At 42.8% G+C, this 19,273-nt stretch overlaps 1 protein-coding gene across 1 annotated transcript in view; it reads left to right on the top strand.

Annotated features, from left to right (window-relative positions):
- Positions 1-19,273, top strand: part of MYLK (myosin light chain kinase) — a 194,351-nt gene that overhangs the window by 115,985 nt on the left and 59,093 nt on the right. The window contains exon 18 of the mRNA XM_042781400.1: positions 18,310-18,360. Coding sequence (XP_042637334.1) covers positions 18,310-18,360 — 51 coding nt within the window. The remainder of the gene's footprint in view (positions 1-18,309; positions 18,361-19,273) is intronic.

Here is a 19,273-nt window from a genome sequence, read left to right as displayed (position 1 = left end):
CATCAAATCTATTCTTTAGATGATCTCTAAATTCAGGAGGGATATAGTCAAGATCATATTTTGGCTCTCTTGGACTTATTTATTTTAATTGTCTTCAACTTCAAGTTGAATTTGCATATGAGCAGTTGATGGTCTGTTCCACAGTCAGCTCCTGGCCTGGTTTTAGCTGAAGATATTGAGCTTTTCCACCATCTCTTGCCACAGATGTAGTCAATCTGATTTCTGTGTGTTCCATCTGGTGAAGTCTACATGCACGGGGTCGCTATGAGTCAGAAACAACTCGACAGCACCTAACAACAACAACAGTGATCCCATGTGACACAGCAGAGCTGCTCCCATAGTGTTTTCTTGGCTGTTATCTTTACAGAAGCAGATCTCCAGTTCTTTTTCCCATGGAGCCACTGGCAAGGTTCAAAGGGCTCCTTACAGCATATTAGATGCTCAGTCTGTGCCACTTCAGTCAAGTCTTACCCAACAAATAGTTGTTCCTCGTTTTACAGATGAGCAAAACTGACCCTTAGAAAATGAAATTGTCTTGCCCAGGGTCTCATAGCCGGTAAAGAAAGTGTGAAACTGTGTTCCATCCCTGACCCATGTTCCTGCCACAGTACTCTACACCTTGCCATAGTCTCAGGGCCACACTTTGTGCTATCCACAGAAGCCTAGGAAGTGCTTCTCTCCTTCCCACCCACCCCCCCAGCAGGAGGAGAGAGGGAATTGACTGCTTTTAGAACTGGAGGGAGAAAGAGGGAGGCAAGTGGCATCTTCCCTAGATCTTGAGACCTGTTGGGGTATTTGCAGCATGCTTCTTGATGGGAGTTTGGGGGTTTATTTATTTATTTATTTTTGATAGTTTTATTTTTATATAATTTCAAATTTAAGAAAAGTTTCAAGAATAATAAGGATCTCCTGTATATGCTTTACCTTGATTCACCAATTGTTTACATTTTGTTCCATTTATATTCTCTAGATATATATCTCTATCTCTATACCTAGATATATAGAGATCTAATTTAAGAATAAGTTGGAGACATCATGCCCTTTACTGCTAAATCTCTTATTGTGTGTCTCCTTAGAACATAGCCACAATACAATCATTAAAATCAGGAAACTTAACATTGAATCAATATCATCTAATCCATGGTTTATAGTCAGTTTTTGTCAGTTGTCCCACTAATGTCTTTTATGACTCCTTTGCCCTCTTGATGGGAATTTAATACCAGCATTCCTGGAGCACTTCACCCACTCCTCCAGCCCAGAGTGGGGGTCCTCTCTTACCTTTGGAGAAAGACCAGGAGAGAAGTGCATAGGTTCCAGGGGAGAAGGCATCCAAGATTCCTCAGCCTGAGATGAGTAGGAAGTGGGGAGGCAGTCACACCTTTGTTGGACCTCCAGAAGCTGATTTACTATGATTCTAGGGCAGTGCTCAGGCACAAAGCATAGCAAGAATACTGGACTAGAAAACAGAACAGAAAGGTCTTAGTTCTGCCACTCACTAAACATATGGCCTTGGTCAAAGCCCTTTGTCATTCCAGACCTAGTGTCCTCATCTGTCAAATGGGAGTTTCTCCAGCTGACTCCAATGCCTCTTCCAGCTCTGACAGCATGTCACTCAATGGAATGCCTTTGAGTGATCCAGTCCAGGGGAGGCGGCTAGCTCTCCCTCATATCACCTGATGTGTGAAGGGCTCTGTCTTAGGCTGGCTTCTTAGAGAAGCAAAGCTAGTGAAGTTTAGAGAGAGAAAAATTTATCTCAAGAAAATGGCTCACACAGTTGTAGAGGCTGGCAAGTCCCAAGTCTGTGGGTCATACATCAGGCTGAAGGCTTCTCCTGACTCATGTAGCCACAGGGACTGATGAACCCAAGATGAGCAGGCAATTCATCAGGTTGCTGACTGCAGAGGCTGACAAATGCAGGATCATCAGGTAAGATGGCAGGCTGTTGACTTACAAGCTGTGAAGACAACAGCCACAAGATCAGCAGGCAATACAAGCCAAGAACTAGAGGTCAGATGATAATGAGCCAGATGGAGCAAAAAGCCAGAGAGCTTTGCCAGGGTGTTCATATATATTGGAAGTAGGCCACACTCCTGAGGAAATTCCCTTTCAGCTGATTGGTTGCTCATAACAGATCTCATCATGAAGATGATTACATTATATCAGATCTCATCGTAAGGAATGACTACATCATAACTGCTAAACACTGAGAATCATGACCCAGCCAAGTTGGCAACAGCCTTAACAATCATAGACTCTGAAGCTACAGCAAGCATGGTTTAGGATGCACAGAAGGGAAAACATCTTGAAGGAAGGAGGCCTTCAGCATAAAGACCAAGTTTGAGGTGTTTTAGCTGGAAGGGATATGAATGACCTGGGGAATCCTTCAGAATTTTGTGTGAGAGAATATGCATGCTACCTGTGTGACTTTAAAAAAAAAAATGTTCTTAGAAAATATAGACAAGGCGATACCAGTTTGATGACAGACTCGGGGTTTCCATCTATCTGTACGGTTGGTGAGCTTTTAGAAAAGAGCTAGATGAGCACCCATGTGGGCATTTACAATTTGAAGACAAGAGCCAGGTCCTGTCCATTTATGAAATTTCAGAGCCCAGCCCAGTGCCTGGTCTCAAAAGAAAAAAACTCACTGCTGTCGAGTCAGATCCAACTCATAGCGACCCCTCCTTGGATATCCGAGGCAGTGTTGTTGTTGCTGTTATGTGCCATGAGTCAGACCCGACTCATAGCAATCCCGCCTTGGGTTTCTGAGGCTGTATCACTACAGAAGTAGATTGGCCAACCTTCCTTCCAAGGAGTGGCTGGTGGGTTTGAACCACCAGCCTTTTGGTTAACAGTCAAGTGCCCTAGGTATTATGCTACCAGAGCTTCTTCTGAGGTGGTATCACTACGAAAATAGATCATCTAGTCTTTCTTCCAAGGAGTGGCTGGTGGGTTTGAACCACCCGTCTTCTGGTTAGCAGTCAAGTTCCCTAGGTATTACGCTACCAGAGCTTCTTCTGAGGTGGTATCACTACGAAAATAGATCATCTAGTCTTTCTTCCAAGGAGTGGCTGGTGGGTTTGAACCACCAGACTTCTGGTTAACAATCAAATTCCTTAGGCACTATGTTACCAGAGCTCCCGCCTGGTCTCTAAGTGGGTATATAAAAAGTATCTGATTTTCCAAGTGATCTCATAAATCCCTGTGCTTTAAGGATCCTGTTCTTCACCAAGGTTGTGTGATTTGGGGATGATGCTGCTGGAACATTCTTCATGTCCCATGCCTGGCCTTGGATTGAGCTTCATGATGTTGGTAGCTTTGGCTACAGTCACTACAGCGGACCACCCTAGATTATAGTGTCTTTGGATGTCTTTGCCTTGGCCTCCCAGATGTGTCTTTCTCTGAAACCATGTCAATTTGAAAGCACATTTGAATATCAAAAGCAGTGTCCACTTTTCACAAAAAGTTTCCCCATTATCATGTCTGTCTTCTAAACATTCTCTCCAGGTCATGGAAATGATACATCCTAATAGAATTCAAAGGACTGGAAGGAAGTGCTAGAGGTATTGGGATTTGGCATAAAGACTTGCCTGGCTGGAGTATTTCCATGAATGTCATTGAAAGCTGGCACCAACTACAGGTACCCCTAACCAAAATTCAGTCTATGAGAGTGATTAGTGCCTATCCCACACCCACACACGTATAATTCTGTGACCTCCACCCACCCACTGCCACTTTCAGCTCCTTTCCCATATCTCCATGTGTCTCCCACAGCCAGTGTGTCTGCCAGCCAGTTAAATAGCAAGATGGATCCTCCCCAGAGAAGGTCTGGAGGGTACCCATCACACAGTGCTGGCACTGCTGGCCTGCCCCAGCTGGGCTGCAGCTATCTTGACATTCTGTGTCCTGGGGGCTTTGGGCATGGGTGCTTGCAATAATAGGAGGAGCAGTGTTCCTCTGGAATTTTATGTGACAGCCTTTGCTGTAGGGGAAGGTGAGCAGGAAACTTGCCCAGAAATGTTAACTCTGGAAAAACAACCACTATTTCTCCACAAGTCTATAAGAAACTATTGGATGACTATGAGACCTTCTAGAAGAACTAGATGGTACCCAGCTACCACTGTCAATCACTCAGAGGGAGATCTATGTAGGAGATCCTGGATAGAGAGGGAGAATAATGTGGAACAAAACTCAAAATCATTTGGAAAAAAAAGGGGGGACCAGGTTTTCTGGTCTGATAGAGCCTGGTGGAACCACTGAGACTATGGCCCCTAGCTGCCCTTCGGGTCTGGAATTGAACCCACACCTGTGGCTTCCAACCAAACAATAGACAGGCATAGGAGTTGAACATTTACCTGAGATAGATACACTCCTTGGAGAGAACAATCATGGGAGAAAGAAGGGCTGTTTATGCACAGGGAGACAGCTCAGGGGGCAGGGGTGCATGGAGGGATGGACACAGGGAAGAGGTGACTATCGGGAGGAAGTGGGAGAGGAGCTGTTGCATTGTGATAAACTGTGATCAATGTCATGAGACAAAGTGTATGTGAACTGCTGTATGGAAAGTGAATTTGCTCTTGTCAATTTTCACCCAAATTACAATTAAAAAAAGAAAGAAAGTATTGGAAGGGGGCTAGATTAAAAAGTGTGTGCAGTGGAGAAGTGGTCAAGTTACTAAGCACCAGATCTGCCCTAGCATGAGGCAGGAGGATTCACTCTTCCATCTCCAGGCTCCCACTGTCTCCCCCTGCACTGGCTCAGCCCCATGGAATGGGTGCTGACTTCACACTCAACCCAAAGCTGAGTCACCTTCAGGAAACTTTGTCAGAAAGTCAATGCTGATTTTGGGAACTGAGAAGAATTTGATACCTATTTTTAGTGAACTACCTAAAAAGGGAAATGTCCCCAGAGAGGTGAGCCCCAGGATCTCCCTGTACCCAAGGCTGTAACACCAACTCCCCAATTCTCCCTCTGCTTTCCATAATCTCAAACCCTTTTGGGCTCTGTGAACATCTCTTCCCAAGTGCTTGCTCTGGCCTCTCCGCCTTGCTATTGATGGATATCAGAAAGAAAGAGAAGAGAGACACTCATGTCCTTCTCCTGTCCTTCAGATTGAGCAGTCTGGAAACCTCTTTGGGGTGCTGACCTCCTCCTCCCAGGGCAGAAGGAAGGTTAGGCCGGCCAGAACCAAGGCTAGGGCTCAGGCAGACGGGGGCAGAAGCAAAAGGTGGACTACCCAGAGGGTAAGAGGAGTGACTTCTAGTTTTCCAGGACTCTCAAATTTAACCTTTCAATTTGTGCTGTTTTTATTGCTCCAACCTCTGTCTTCCAATGTTAAAGTAGAAGATTCAGCATGTGACAGTTTTGCTTGGAGGTGACAGAGTCAGGCGGCTTCTCCTTTAATGTGGAAAGTTGCACGAGGATTCCAGATCCAGGGCTGTAACTCTCAGCATCAGAACCTGGAGTAGAGTGGAGTGTTCCCTGGGGTTTCCCAGGCTAACAGAGATCCTTAGAGGTTCCACTCATTTCTGTATTAGCTTATCAAGCATGTGCCACGTCCTGTGTCAGATACTGGGGATGCAAAAGGTGAACAAGATGGATGCTGTTCTTGCTATCAGGGAGTCTACCATGGTGTGTGTGCTGGGGAAGGAATTTCTGCAATTGCAATGGCTTATGATGCGTTTTGTGATAGATGAACCTAGGAGGAGCATGAAGCCCAGCCTGGCAGTAGTGATGCATGAACCGGGACCAGCATGTGCAAAGAGCCTGACATTGCAAAATCTTACAAATACTTATTATATCATATAAAGCTGTTGTTATTGTCATTGTTATGTGCCATCAGGTCGGACCCGACTCATAGCGACCCCTCCTTGGGTTTCCAAGGCAGTATCACTACGGAAGTAGATGGCCCCATCTTCCTTCCAAGGAGTGGCTGGTGGGTTTGAACCACCACCAGTTAGCAGTCAAGTGCCTTAGGCACTTTGCTACCAGGACTCCCTCATATACAGCAATGCTACCCAAAATATGATGCATGTACCAGTAGCATCACCGTCACTTGGAAGCCCAGGTGATCATTATGCATGCTCAATTTTGACAAACACTGATATTGAACATTGTGGGCATGGGTAGGGCTGTTCCCCAAAAGGAATCAGCAAAGACTGGTGCACCAGGTGATCCACAGCCTATACAACCATGAGACCAGAAGAGCTAGATGGTGCCCGGCTACCACTGCCAGCCACTCAGAAGGGAATCAATGTAGGAGATCCTGGATAGAGTAGGAGAACAATGTGGAACAAAACTCAAAATCATTTAAAAAAAAAAGGGGGGGGGGGTACTGATGGTCTGATGCAGTCTGATGGAACCACTGAGACGATAGGCCCTAGCTGCACTTCAGGTCTGGAATTGAAGCCACTCCTGTGGCTTCCAGCCACAAACAAAAGACAGGCATATGGGCTGAACATTTACATTAAGTACATACACTCCTTGGATAGATCAATCATGGGAGAATAGAAGGACTGTGTATGCACAGAGAGACAGCTCGGGGGGCAGAAGTGCATGGGAGGGAAGAACACAGGGAAGAGGTAACCATGGGGAGGAAGTGGGAGGGGAGCTGTTGCATTGTGGGAAATTGCAGTCAATGTTATGAGACAAAGTGTATGTGAGCTGCTGTATGGAAGGTGAATTTACTCTGTAAACTTTCACCCAAATCACAACAAAATTTAAAAAAAAAAAAAATTAAGTGAGTGACCAATATAGCAGCATTGAGGATGAGAAAGACAGAGAGTGTTACATGGGCAGTACAAACAACAAATATGAACCCCTTTGTAAATACAATACTGAGTTGTCAATGAAAGCAAACATGGGTATAGGGACGGATAGATGGGTGAACAAGCTAAACAATTATGTATGTCTAAATGGAGAGTGTATCCAAGATCATATACAGGGTTGGCAGACAATGGGCCTCTCGAAGAGTATGAAGGGATGGACACTGGGAGGAGGTAACTATGGGGAGGAAGTGGGAGGGGAGCTGCTGCATTGTAAATTTTGGTCAATGACATGAGACAAAGTATATGTGAACTGCTGTATGAAAAGTGAATTTACTCTGTAAATCTTCACCCAAATCCTAATTAAAAAAAAAAAAAAATTAATACTAGCACTGAAAAAAAGGGGGGGTGGGATCAGCAAAAAAGAAAACTAGAGATGAAAGCCTGGGACAGATCTTGAACTCTCCTAAGATGAATTGGACTTGATCCCAAGGGGCATTATACAGCCACTGGAGAGCTCTAAGCAGTGGAGTGGCATCTGATTGCATTTGAGAATGTTCTCTCTGGCCAGAGGGTGGTACATTATTAGATGTGAGGGCAGGGAACCAGAGGCCTAAGCAGTGGTCTAGTTTAGGTGGTAAGGGTGTGGAAAAGTGGCAGATTGGGGAGGTATTTAATATATGGAACTGACCTTATTAGTGAGTGGATTTGGGCAGGGATGGACCCTGGGTGAAACGAGGAAGAGAAGCGGGTTTCCGGAGAAGATCCTAGATTTATTTTTGGCTGTGTTGAGCTTTCAGTACTTGCTTAACATCTGTAAGGGATATAAGGTGATGGTCAGGTAGTTCAATGTACAGATGTCAGCTTAGGAGAGAGGTCTGCACCTCAGGGCAGCACTGAGTACAGTCCTTGCTATGATGGGAGGAGAGGTGCTCCCGGGGCTCACTGTCTGCCAGATGGGACTGAATTCCACCTCAGAGGAGTAGACCAATTGAGAAACAGAAGGATGATGTTCTGTCCTCCTTGCCTGCCCCTGTCATGGAATTTGCAAGGATAGTTGGATATATTTTTCTTTCTAGAATATTCCTCTCTGACAGTGGCTGATATAAAATATTTGGGGTATTGGAGAAAGGGATAAGGAAAAAAGTACTGACAGGAATAATAAGATGAGTTAATCCAGAGAAGAGGAAACTAGTTAGTGACCAAGAGTGTACTGAAATTTTGGCATCTAGACCAGCAAGAATGTCACCTCTGCTGAGGTCCTCAATTGGGAAAAAAGCTCAAAGTGCAGAGTGAGGGTACCTGAGGTAGATATAAAGCTGAAATGACAGTGTGGTGTACTAAATAGTTGGAGGGAAGTACAGAAACTCCTTTGGGGATTTCCTTTGAAGGTAAGGGTGAATGGGGAGGATACTGGAAGATTGGGCAATCTACTTCCATAGTGGTACTGCCTTGGAAATCCAAGGAGGGGTTGCTATGAGTCAGATCTGACTTGATGGCAGTGAATTTGAGGGGTTTTTTTTTTTCGGAAAGGAGCTCTGGTTGTATAGTCAGGAAGGCATTTGGCTGCTAAGTGGCAGCCAGCTGCTCCATGGGAGGAAGATGGGGCAATCTACTTCCATAAAGATTTACAGCCTTGGAAACCCAGTGAGGGTGGTTATGAATTGGAATTGACTCAATGGCAGTGAGTCGGGTTTTTCTCTGCCCCCCCCCCACCTTTGGTGTATGTTATTTACATATACTTTGTTTACGACTTGTTTAGTTCTTTATAGCAAATTTTATTTACTCCTACCACATTTTTTAAATGAGGAAACTGAAGCTTAGACAGCTTAGTGAGTGGCAGGGTAGTATTTGAACTCAAGTCTAGCTCCAGAGCCTCTGCCCTCTGCATTTCTGCAAAAGGCTATAAAAGTGTCTCAAAGACTTGGAAATGGGGATAGAACAGTGTCAGCTGGAGCAAATAAGGAGGAAAAAGCAGTTATCTTACTTATCTACTACTGCTATAATACAAATACAAGTGTATGGGTTTAGAAATGTATTCTTTCATAGTTTAGGAGGCTAGTAGTCTGAATTCAGGGCACCAGCTCTAGACAAAAGCTTTCCTTGTCAGCTCTGGAGGAAAGTTCTTGCCTTCCTTTAACATCTGTGGACCTGGCATTCCTTGGAGATCTCCAGGTGTCTTGGCATCAATCTTCCTCTGGGTCTAGGAGGTTCTCAACAGAGGGACCGACCCTGGGTCCAAAAGATGTGCTCTGCTTCCCGCTCTTTTTTTTTGGTGGTACTGAGATCTCTCTTTCTCTGCTCATCTGCTCACTTCTCTCTCCTTATCTTTATCTCATGTAAGATAAAAGGTGATGCAAGCCATACCCCAGGGAAATTCCCTTTACATCTTACATGGGATCTGGGCTGGGACCTGAATAAGAATGTTGAATCACACCCAATCCTTACTCATTAACATAACCTAATCCTGCCTCATTAATACATACTAAACTCACTGCCATCAAGTTGGATCTGTCTCATAGCAACCCCTCATTCACCAGTTTCTGAGGCAGTATCACTACAGAAGTAGATGCCCAACCTTCCTTCCAAGGAATGGCTGGTGGGATAGAACCACCAGCCTTCTGGTTAGCAGTCAAATGCCTTAGGCATGATGCCATAGAGGTCAGGACTTACAACACATCACAAAATGGAAGATAATTATAGCAAATCACAAAATGGAGAACAATAACACACTACCAGAAATCATGGCCTAGCCAAGTTGATACATATTTTGGAGGACACAATTCAATCAATGACAACAGCCATATACTGGAAGTGGGAGTCCGAAGTGATACAAATGGTTAAAGCACTCAGCTGCTAACAAAGAGGTGAGAGGTTCAAGGTCACCCAGAGATGCCTCAGAAGAAAGATCTGGTGATCTACTCTTGAAAAGTCAACCACTGAAAACCATGTTGATGATAGAAACTGGTGGAACTCCCAAGACTATGGCTCTTAGACATCCTTGAAACCTGGAACTGAACCCACACCCTGGATCGCCTTTCATGAGAAACATACTCCTAAGTACAGTCAACCATATGAGAACCAAAGGGCAGCCTTTGCCCAAAATCAAAGTTCAGAAAGGAGCAGAAAAGAAAGACAAATGGAAATGAGGAGCCCAGGGAGGAAATGGGAAGAATGCTGTCACATTGAAGGGATTGCAACTAACATCATGAAATAAAACGTATATAAATTGTTGAATCGGAAAAAAATGTGCTCTGTAAACGTTCACCCAAACTACAATAAAATGTTGAAGAAAAGAAAATTCTAGGGAACACAGTCCTATTTGACCATATGGGGTCAGCATAAGTCAAAATGACTTAACAGCAATTGGTATTTTGTTTTTCATACGAGGAGTCAGGAAGATTAAGTTCTATCTACCCAGCAAAATCACCTGACTTTTACAGGAATCTGTTCCTTTTTCATCGCCACTCATTTGTCAGTTTGTCACACTGTGGTGGCTTGCATGTTGCTGTGATACTTGAAGCTCTGCCACTGATATTTCAAATACCAGCAGGATCACCCATAGTGGACAGGTTTCAGTGGAGCTTCCAGATGTAGACAGACTTGGAAGAAGGATGTGGCTAGGTCTACTTCTGAGAAAAGTTGGCCACTGAAAACCTTATGAATAGCAGGAAAACATTGTCTAATTTAGTGCCAGAAGACAAGCCCTTCAGGTTGGAAGTAATTCAAAATATGACTAGGGAAGAGCTGCCTCCTCAATTAGAGTTGTTGACCTTAGGGCATGGATGGAGTAAACCTTTTGGGACCTTCATTTGCTGATGTGGCATGACTCAGAATGAGAAGAAACAGCTGCAAACATCCACTAATAATTGGCATGTGAAATGTATAAAGCATGAATCTATGAAAATTGGAAGTTGTTTTTAAAAAAAAAGTGAAATGGAACACATAAAGATCAATATCCTAGGCATTAATGAGCTGAAATGGACTTGAATTGGCCATTTCGAATCAGACAGTCATATAGTCTACAATGTCAGGAATAACAAAATGAATGGGATGGCATTGCATTCATTATCAAAAAGCATATCAAGATCTGTCCTGAAGTGCAATGCTGTCAGTGATAGGATATTATCCATACACCAGCTAATAATACTACTATTATTCAAATTTGTGCACCAACCACTAAAGCCAAAGATGAAGAAATGGAAAATTTTTACCAATTTCTGCAGTCTGAAATTGACCAAACATGCAGTCAAGATGCATTGATAATTACTGGTGATTTGAAGGTGAAAGCTGGAAACAAAAAAGAAGTATTAGTAGTTAGAAAATATGGCCTTAGTGATAGAAATGAGTCCAGAGATCACATGATAGAATTTTGCAAGACCAATGACTTATTCATTGCTAATACCCTTTTTCAACTAAATAAACAGTAACTAACTGTACATGTGGGCTTTGGCAGATGTAACACACGGTATTGAATCAACTACAATCCATGGGAAGAGATGATGGAAATCAATATCGTCAGTCAGAACAAGGCCAGGGGCCGACTGTGGAACAGACCATCAATTGCGCCTATGCAAGTTTAACTTGAAGCTGAAGAAATTTAAAACAATTCTACAAGAGCCAAAATACAACCTTGAGTATATCCCACCTTAATTTAGAGACTACCTGAAGATGGATGGATGCATTGAATACCAATGATTAAAGACTGGCTGAGTTGTGGGAGGATAACAAGGAAGAAAGCAAAAGGTCATTAAAAAGAAAGAAAAGACCAAAATGAATGTCAGAAGAAACTCTGAAACTTGCTCTTGAACAGAGAAATGGAAGAAATGATGAAGAAACAGAGCTGAACAGAAGATTTCAAAGGGCAACTTGAGAAGACAAAGGGTTATAATGAAATGTGCGAAGACCTGGAGTTAGAAAATCAAAAGGGAAGAACACACTCAGCATTTCTCAAGCAGAAGGAACTGAAGAAAAAATTCAAGCGTTGAATTGCAATATTGAAGGATTCTATTGGCAAAAATATTGAATGATGCAGAAAGCATCAAACGAAGGTGGAAGGGATACACAGAGGCACTGTACCAAAAAGAATTGGTCTATGTTCAGCCATTTCAGGAGGTAGCATATGATCAAAACCCCATAGTATTGAAGAAAAAAGTCCAACCTGCTCTAAAGGAATTGGCAAAAAACAAGGCTTGAGGAATTGATGGAATACCCAGTGAGGTGTTGCAACAAATGGATACAGCACTGGAGGTACTCACTCATTTATGCCAAGAAATTTGCAAGACAGCTACCTGGCCAACTGACTGGAAGAGATCCATATTTTTGCCAATTCTAAAGGAAGGTGATCCAACAGAATGCAGAAATTATCAAACAATATCCCTAATATTACACACAAGTAAAATTTTGCTGAAGATAATTCAAAAATGGTTTCAGCAGTATTTTGACAGGGACCTGCCAGAAATTCAAGCAGGATTCAGAAGAGGACATAAAACAAGGGATATCATTAGACATTTACCTTTGTTTTATTGACCATGCAAAGGCATTTGCCTATGTGGATCATAACAAATTATGGATAACATTGTGAAGAATGGAAATTCCAGAACACTGAACTGTGCTCTCGAGGAGCCTGCACATAGAATGAGAGGCAGTCATTCAAACAGAACAAGGGAATACTCCATGGTTTAAAATCAGGAAAGGTGTGTGTCAGGGTTGTATCCCTTCACCATATTTACTCAGTCTATATGCTGAGCAAATACTCCAAGATGATACGAAGAAGAATGAGGCATCAGGATTGGAGGAAGACTCATAAACAACCTTTGGTATGCAGAAGACACAATATTGCTTGCTGAAAGTGAAGATGGCTTGAAGCACTTACTGATGAAGAGCAAAGACTACAGTCTTCAGTATGGATTATACCCCAACATAAAACAAAAATCCTCACAACTGGATTAAAAGATTGATGTTGTCAGGGATTTCATTTTACTGGATACACAATTAATGCCCATGGAAGCAGCAGTCAAGAAATCAAACAATGTATTGCATTGGGCAAATCTGTTGCAAAAGACCTTTTGAATGTGTTAAAGGTCAAAGATGTCACTTTGAAGACTAAGGTGTGCCTGACCCAAGCCATGGTATTTTCAATAGCCTCATATGCATGTGAGAGCTGGACAATGAATCAGGAAGACTCAGAAGAATTGATGAATTTGAATTGTGTTGTTGGGTGAAGAATATTGAATGTACCATGGAGTTCTAGAAGAATGAACAAATCTGTCTTAGAGGAAATAAAGCTAGAATGCTCCTTAGAAGTGAGAATGGCCAGACTTCATCTCTCCTACTTTGCTCATGTCAGAAGGGACCATCCCTGGAGAAGGATGTCATGCTTAGTAAAGTGAAGAGTCAGTGAAAAAGGGGAAGGCCCTCAGCTAGAGAGATTGACAGACCTGGTGGCTGTGATGATGGGCTCAAGCGTGTCAATTGTGAGTAAGGCAGAGGGCCAAAAAGTACTTCCTTATGTTATACACAGGGTCGCTGTGAGTTGAAACTGACTCGACTGCACCTAAAAACAGCAGCTCCTTTTTCGTAAAGTGGAAACAATGTAAGGTTCCCTGATTTGTTTGGTTGACACAAGATGTATATGAGAAAAAGATAATGAGTTCATGGCTTAGCCACTCAACTCACCAAGCTCAGCTGTCTGAGAGACCAAGTTTTAGAATCACATGACTCTGCTTAGCCACATAAGCTCAGAACACAATTAATGGATTTCAGCAGATGGTCCTATAAAATATGTATGGAATAGGATACAGAGCATTGTTAACATTTAAAATTGTTTTTACTAATAGGAACCAAACCAATTTCAAATGTTAACAAATTCAAATTTATAGAACAAACATAAAAATTTGGCCTTAAATCCTCTTTAACTGTAACACAGAAAGATAGATATTAAGTTTGGGCTCTATTTCTAGCCATATAGATTTACTCATGGGCTCCATGTGTAAAGCAGGATTTTGGATTTGTCTGATTTCATGCTTGGCAGCTTCCTGCCTCATTATTGACTTCTAGCTCACCATCCCAGACACTATCTGTCACATCCTGCCACACGCCACCCCAGCCCATCCTAAGCCCTCTACATAACTCCTCTGAACAAATGGCCTTACCTCCCAGAAGAGATTAGATCTTGGTTCTGGAAGAAGCCCTTCCTTCTTCCCTTGAGGACTTCTCTCTCCAAAGTTGTATACTCTCTCATCCCAACAGTCCTGGAGGAAAATGGACAGGGACTTCAGGGCTCAAGCAGTCCCATATCCCATCCTGTCTCCACTCCCAAGGGAATTGGGTTTCCCTTGATTATCTTCTCCTCTAGCTTCTTGGAGTTCTTCCTCTCCACTAAGTCCTGACCTGCTTCAAGTCTGTACTCTTCTCTTTAACCTTGAAAGGAACCTTAGCTTGACATTCCTCTTATGATACCCTATTTCTCTTTGTCCTTTCACCTCCAGAATTCTTGATTGGTTAGTTGACTTTCCTCAAGTCTTCTGGAGTAACTTCTGACCCCTCCATCCCACTGAACCTGCCTTCTCAGACCTCATGTATCAGTCAATGCTGGCCGTACCCATTCCCAGTACCATTCTCCTCCACCCCTGGTGTACTGGCAATCCTCCATGAACCTGTCTAACCACTAACCAATGTCCTCCCACAGCCCCTCTCCTTCATCCCAGCTCCTCACTGTGGACACTACCTGGGATCAGACCTTGGACTCCTCCTGCCTTTGATTGCATTCTTCTCCCCCAAAGAACTACCACATCCTCACAGTTTCCACTATAATTCCATGTTTGATTCTGAAATCTTTTATTTCCAGTTTTCACAAACCTCTCTCTGGACTTCCGATCCTGGGGTTCTAGCCCACATACACATTCAATTCTGTCCTCTACCAAATTCACATGACCAGATCAAGGTCTTCATCTTTCATTCCCAAATTCCTTATTCCATCAATAAAATTCTCCCCATTTTTCTAAGCAAGAAATCTCAATGTATTCTTTGTATTTCCCTCTTGCTTGAACCCCTCTAAATCCCTTTAATTTTTCCTGTCTCTCATATTTGTCTCCTTTCCTTTACTAAGGCTAGGTTTTGATCAGTTCCTTTCAAGATTACCATGATAGCTTCCTAATAATTTCTCTGTCCCTCAAAAGTTGAGAAGATCTATATAGGTCCTCTAGCCCAGCCTGACTGCTGTTTGTGTGGGAACTCACTGTTCTCTCAGGACAAATTTCTAACTCTCAAACTTGGCATTCTAGACCAATGCTGTTCAATAGAACTTTCTGTGATGGCAATATTCTATATCTGCACTGTCCAATATAGCAGTTACTAACCAAAGTAGGAGCTCTGGTGGTGCTGTGGTTAAAGCATTGGACTTCTAATCCAAAGAATGGTGATTAGAACCCAGCAGTCACTCCATGGGAGAAAGATGAGGCAGTCTGTGTCCATAAGGATGTAAGCCTTGGAAATCTTATGGGGCAGTTCTACCCTGTCCTACAGGGTTGCCATGAACTGGAATCGGCTCAGTGGCAGTGGGTATGGTATAACCACATGTGGGTATTGAGCAAATGAAATATGACTTGTGTGACTAAGGAACTGAATTTTTCATTTTATTTAAATTTAAATAGCCGTACTTTCTTTACTCCACTGCTCTCTGACACCAGCCCTGTGCTCTGGGTGACCTCATTTCTACTAAACATCATCCTGATGCTCAACTCTGAGCCGCTGTTTACCCCTGATGTATGGGATACTTCTCCCTTCTCCCATCCAACTGGTCAAGATCTTCTCTAGTCTTAAGATCCAGCCTGTGTCCCACCTCTTAGCCTTTCCTAACCATCTCTTCAACCCACAGTTTCTCTCTTGCTCCTTCATTTGAATAACCACATCATGTTGGCTAGATGGCACATCTGTTTTTTAAAAAAGCAAACTTTAATTTGACTTTTATTTTCAACTCATTTTAGACTTCCAGAAAAGTTACAAAAACAGTACAAATAATTCTGTATACACTTCACCTAGATTCTCCAAATATTAATGTTACCAAGTTTACTTTATCATACATTTTCTCCCTCCCTCCTTTCTTCTCTTCTCCCTGTTTTTCTCCCTCTCTTCCTTTCCTTCTCCTTGTCCCCACCCCCTACACACATGTAACTACACACACACACACACACACACATTTTTTTAAATTGTGGTAAGTATATATATAACAAAGCATTATATATGATTTTTTATGAGCAGTTGAAAATAAATAGCACACATCATGTCCTAAATACTTCACTGTGCATTTCCTAAAAGCAAGGGCAATCTTTTGTAAAACCAGTTTGATGATGAAAATCAGGAAATTAATATTGATACAAGACTATCATCTAATCTTCAGACCTTATTCAAATTTTACTAGTTGCCCCATAAATGTCCTTTATGGCAAAAGGAAAACAAAAACCTTTCTTCTCTGGATCACACATCTTCATGTGTGAGCCCACGAGGACAAGTCTTATGTAGTTTTCTCCTCAGTATCCAATTTAGAATTATGTACCGATTGGCATTTGGCTGGCACATAGTAGGCCCTCAATAAATTTTTTAGGGGGAATCAATGGATCAATAATAATGCAGGCGAGGGTGAACTCAGTGGAGACAGTCCTCACCCTGGGCTTAAACACATAACTCGTAACAGTCAGCTCTGTGACCTCAGATTGCTTCCATCAGGGATCCCCTCCTTACAAGTCCTTTTGGGGCATTCAAGTTGGTAGCAGTACCCTTTCCATTTTACAGATGCACAACTGACCATCCAAAAAGTTGTCTAACTTGCCTATGGTCACAGAGCAATTCCATGTTGAAGCCAGATGTAGTGCTGCTTCTCAGTCTGCAGAGATGAAGATAGATGGATGCATAATTGAGTTCAAGCTAACCCCACTCATTCATTCAGCAAGTAGTTGCTGCATACCCATACAGTGTCAGGCACACTGGGGATATAGCACTGAACCAAGGATGTCCCTGCCTTCAAAAACTTCCATTTTATATGTGGGAAGGGGCAGGCAGTAAATAAACAAGTAAATGCATAGTTGGTTATATGGTGGGTGATAAGTGCCATGGGAAAACAATGAAGTGGGATAAGGCTGATAGGGAGTGTTGAGAGTGGAGAGTTGGTATTTGACAAGGGTGGTCAGGGAAAATATCATTGGTTAGGTGACATGTTTTTCTATTTTTTTGTATTAGGGTATAGTTTCCATACAGTAAAATTCACCCTTTCTGGTACACAGTTCTGTAAGTCTTAGCAAACACATGCAGTCAAGCAACTACCACCACAATCAAGATATGGTCCTATCACTCTGAATATCTCCCCATGCTCCTTGGTTGTCAGCTCCACCCCCCAGACCCAAGTCTGGCAGCCACTAATTGGTTCTCCATCCCTATGGCTTTGCCTTTTCCAGAATGTCATATAAATGGAATTATACAGTGTGTAGCCTTTGAGTCTGGCTTCTCTTAGTGTAATGCATTTGTAATTCATGCTCTTTGTTGTGTGTACCAGTACTTTGTTCCTTTGTATAGCTGAGTAGGATTCCCTTGTGTAGATGCACCACAGTTTGTCCATCCATTTGCCTATTGAGGGATATTTGGGTAAATTCTAGTTTGGGGCAATTACAAATAGAGCCACTATAAACATTTGCATACAGGTGTTTGTGTGAATATAGGTTTTCATTTCACTTGGGTAAATAGGTTAGACAACTTTTGCGCAAAATCCTGAAAAAAGTGAAAAAAGAAGTCGTGAAGTTAGCAAAGGATATCATTGCATATATACCACATTGTTGTTTAGCCAAATGAATAGGTTTGTGCTGTAAAATTGGTCTATTTGGGTCATTTTCTCATTGATTTGGAGTTACTTGGAGAAAGTGGAGGCAGAGAGAGAGGAGACTGTTAGTTGGTTCATTTGTTCACTCATTCATTCATCCATTTAATAAACATTAAAAGATGAAAGTAGCCAGTCCACAGTCTGTGATTTCAGGGAAGCCTGAGACCTTTGAACACAAAAGGCTAGCTTTGTTGGTTTATCTGACATAATTTCCTTTCTGAGTTTCCAGAAAACTAAGGTCAGAGACAGTGCTCTGGTAGCATAGTGCCCAAGTCACTTGATTGCTAACCAGAAGACTGGATGTTCAAACCCACCAGCCACTCCTCAGAATGAAGATTGGACCATCTACTTCCATAGTGATACTGTCTCGGAAACCCAAGGAGGGGTTGCTATGAGTCAGAGAGAATAGTGAGTTTGGGATTGTAGCTGAATTAAAGCATTTTTGAGTCTGTATCTTATTGGAGGCTCCAGAAACCCGCCCAGAACTCCCCTTGAGAGTCAGTATTTGATTGTGAGGTTGTCTAAGGAGAATGAAAGGAACTCTCCAGAAACATATTAAAATGAGGGCTCTCTTTGGATGAAGGGGCAGTGGGCAAGACTATATCTTTTTAGAACTTAGCAGCTTTGTGGAAAAAAACAGAACTAACAGAACATAACTTGTGAATGTCTTTGTTTTAGGTGATGCAACTGTGAAGAAGAAACCAGCCCCCAAGACACCTCCGAAGGCAGGTAACTGGTCACAGCAACATTTGGGAACAAAGGGGTCACCTGTCACGAGGTATTTTTCCTTTGCTCTGCTGGACTGGCCACCTGGGTGTGTGATCCTAGTGGTTTGCTACCTCCTCTCTGACTCAAGCTCTGTGTTGTTCAGGCCAGATTTGCCTGCTCTCCCCTGTAAGCCCCTGCACAGCCTGGTCCCTCAGCCTATTCCACAATTTCCCTTTCCATCTGTTCCTCCCCCTATGTGGGGAACATTGCACAGGGCTAGCTACTTTCCCATCCATTCTCCTAACCTTCTGTCCTCCACTCTGCCCCTTATGGGCATTATCTACTTTGTGCTGAGTGCTCTGTTCTTTACATCCCTGGGTGGTGCACATGGTTAATGTGCTTGGCTGCTAACCAGAAGGTTGGAAGATTGAGTCCACCTAGAGGCCATCAAGGAGCTCTGGTGGCACAATGGTTAAAACATTCAACTGCTAACCAAGAAGTCAGCGGTTCGAACCCACAAGCTCTACTGCGGGAGAAAGATGAGGCAGTGTGCTTACAGCCTTGGAAACCCTCTGGGACAGTTCTCTGTCCTATAGGGTCACTATGAGTCAAAATCAGCTCAAAATTCAATGACAGTGGAACTTTTTTTTAGAAGCATTTTGTAAAAAAGGTATGGTCCAAAAGTCCAGCCATTGAAAACCCTGTGGAGCACAGTTCTACTCTGACACACATGGGGTTGCATGAGTCAGAATTGACCCAATGACAACTATTTTGGTTTTGTTTTCTTTCTTATGCGGCTCCAGTCTGTTTTCCATTGGAAGACATGTGAGGACATGAATTGTATTGAGCCTTTTAGCCAGGGTGACCTGGAGGTTAGAAGACAAGGCTCTGCTTAATTAATAAAAGTGTTAGAACATAGATTCAGAAAATTAGG

This window comes from Orycteropus afer, unplaced genomic scaffold, assembly GCF_000298275.1.
Source record: "Orycteropus afer afer isolate SDZICR_OR568_19922 unplaced genomic scaffold, OryAfe1.0 scaffold00114, whole genome shotgun sequence".
Taxonomy (NCBI): Eukaryota; Metazoa; Chordata; class Mammalia; order Tubulidentata; family Orycteropodidae; genus Orycteropus; species Orycteropus afer.
The sequence above is the reverse complement of the archived record's forward strand: the minus strand, read 5'-3'. Positions and strand labels throughout refer to the sequence as shown.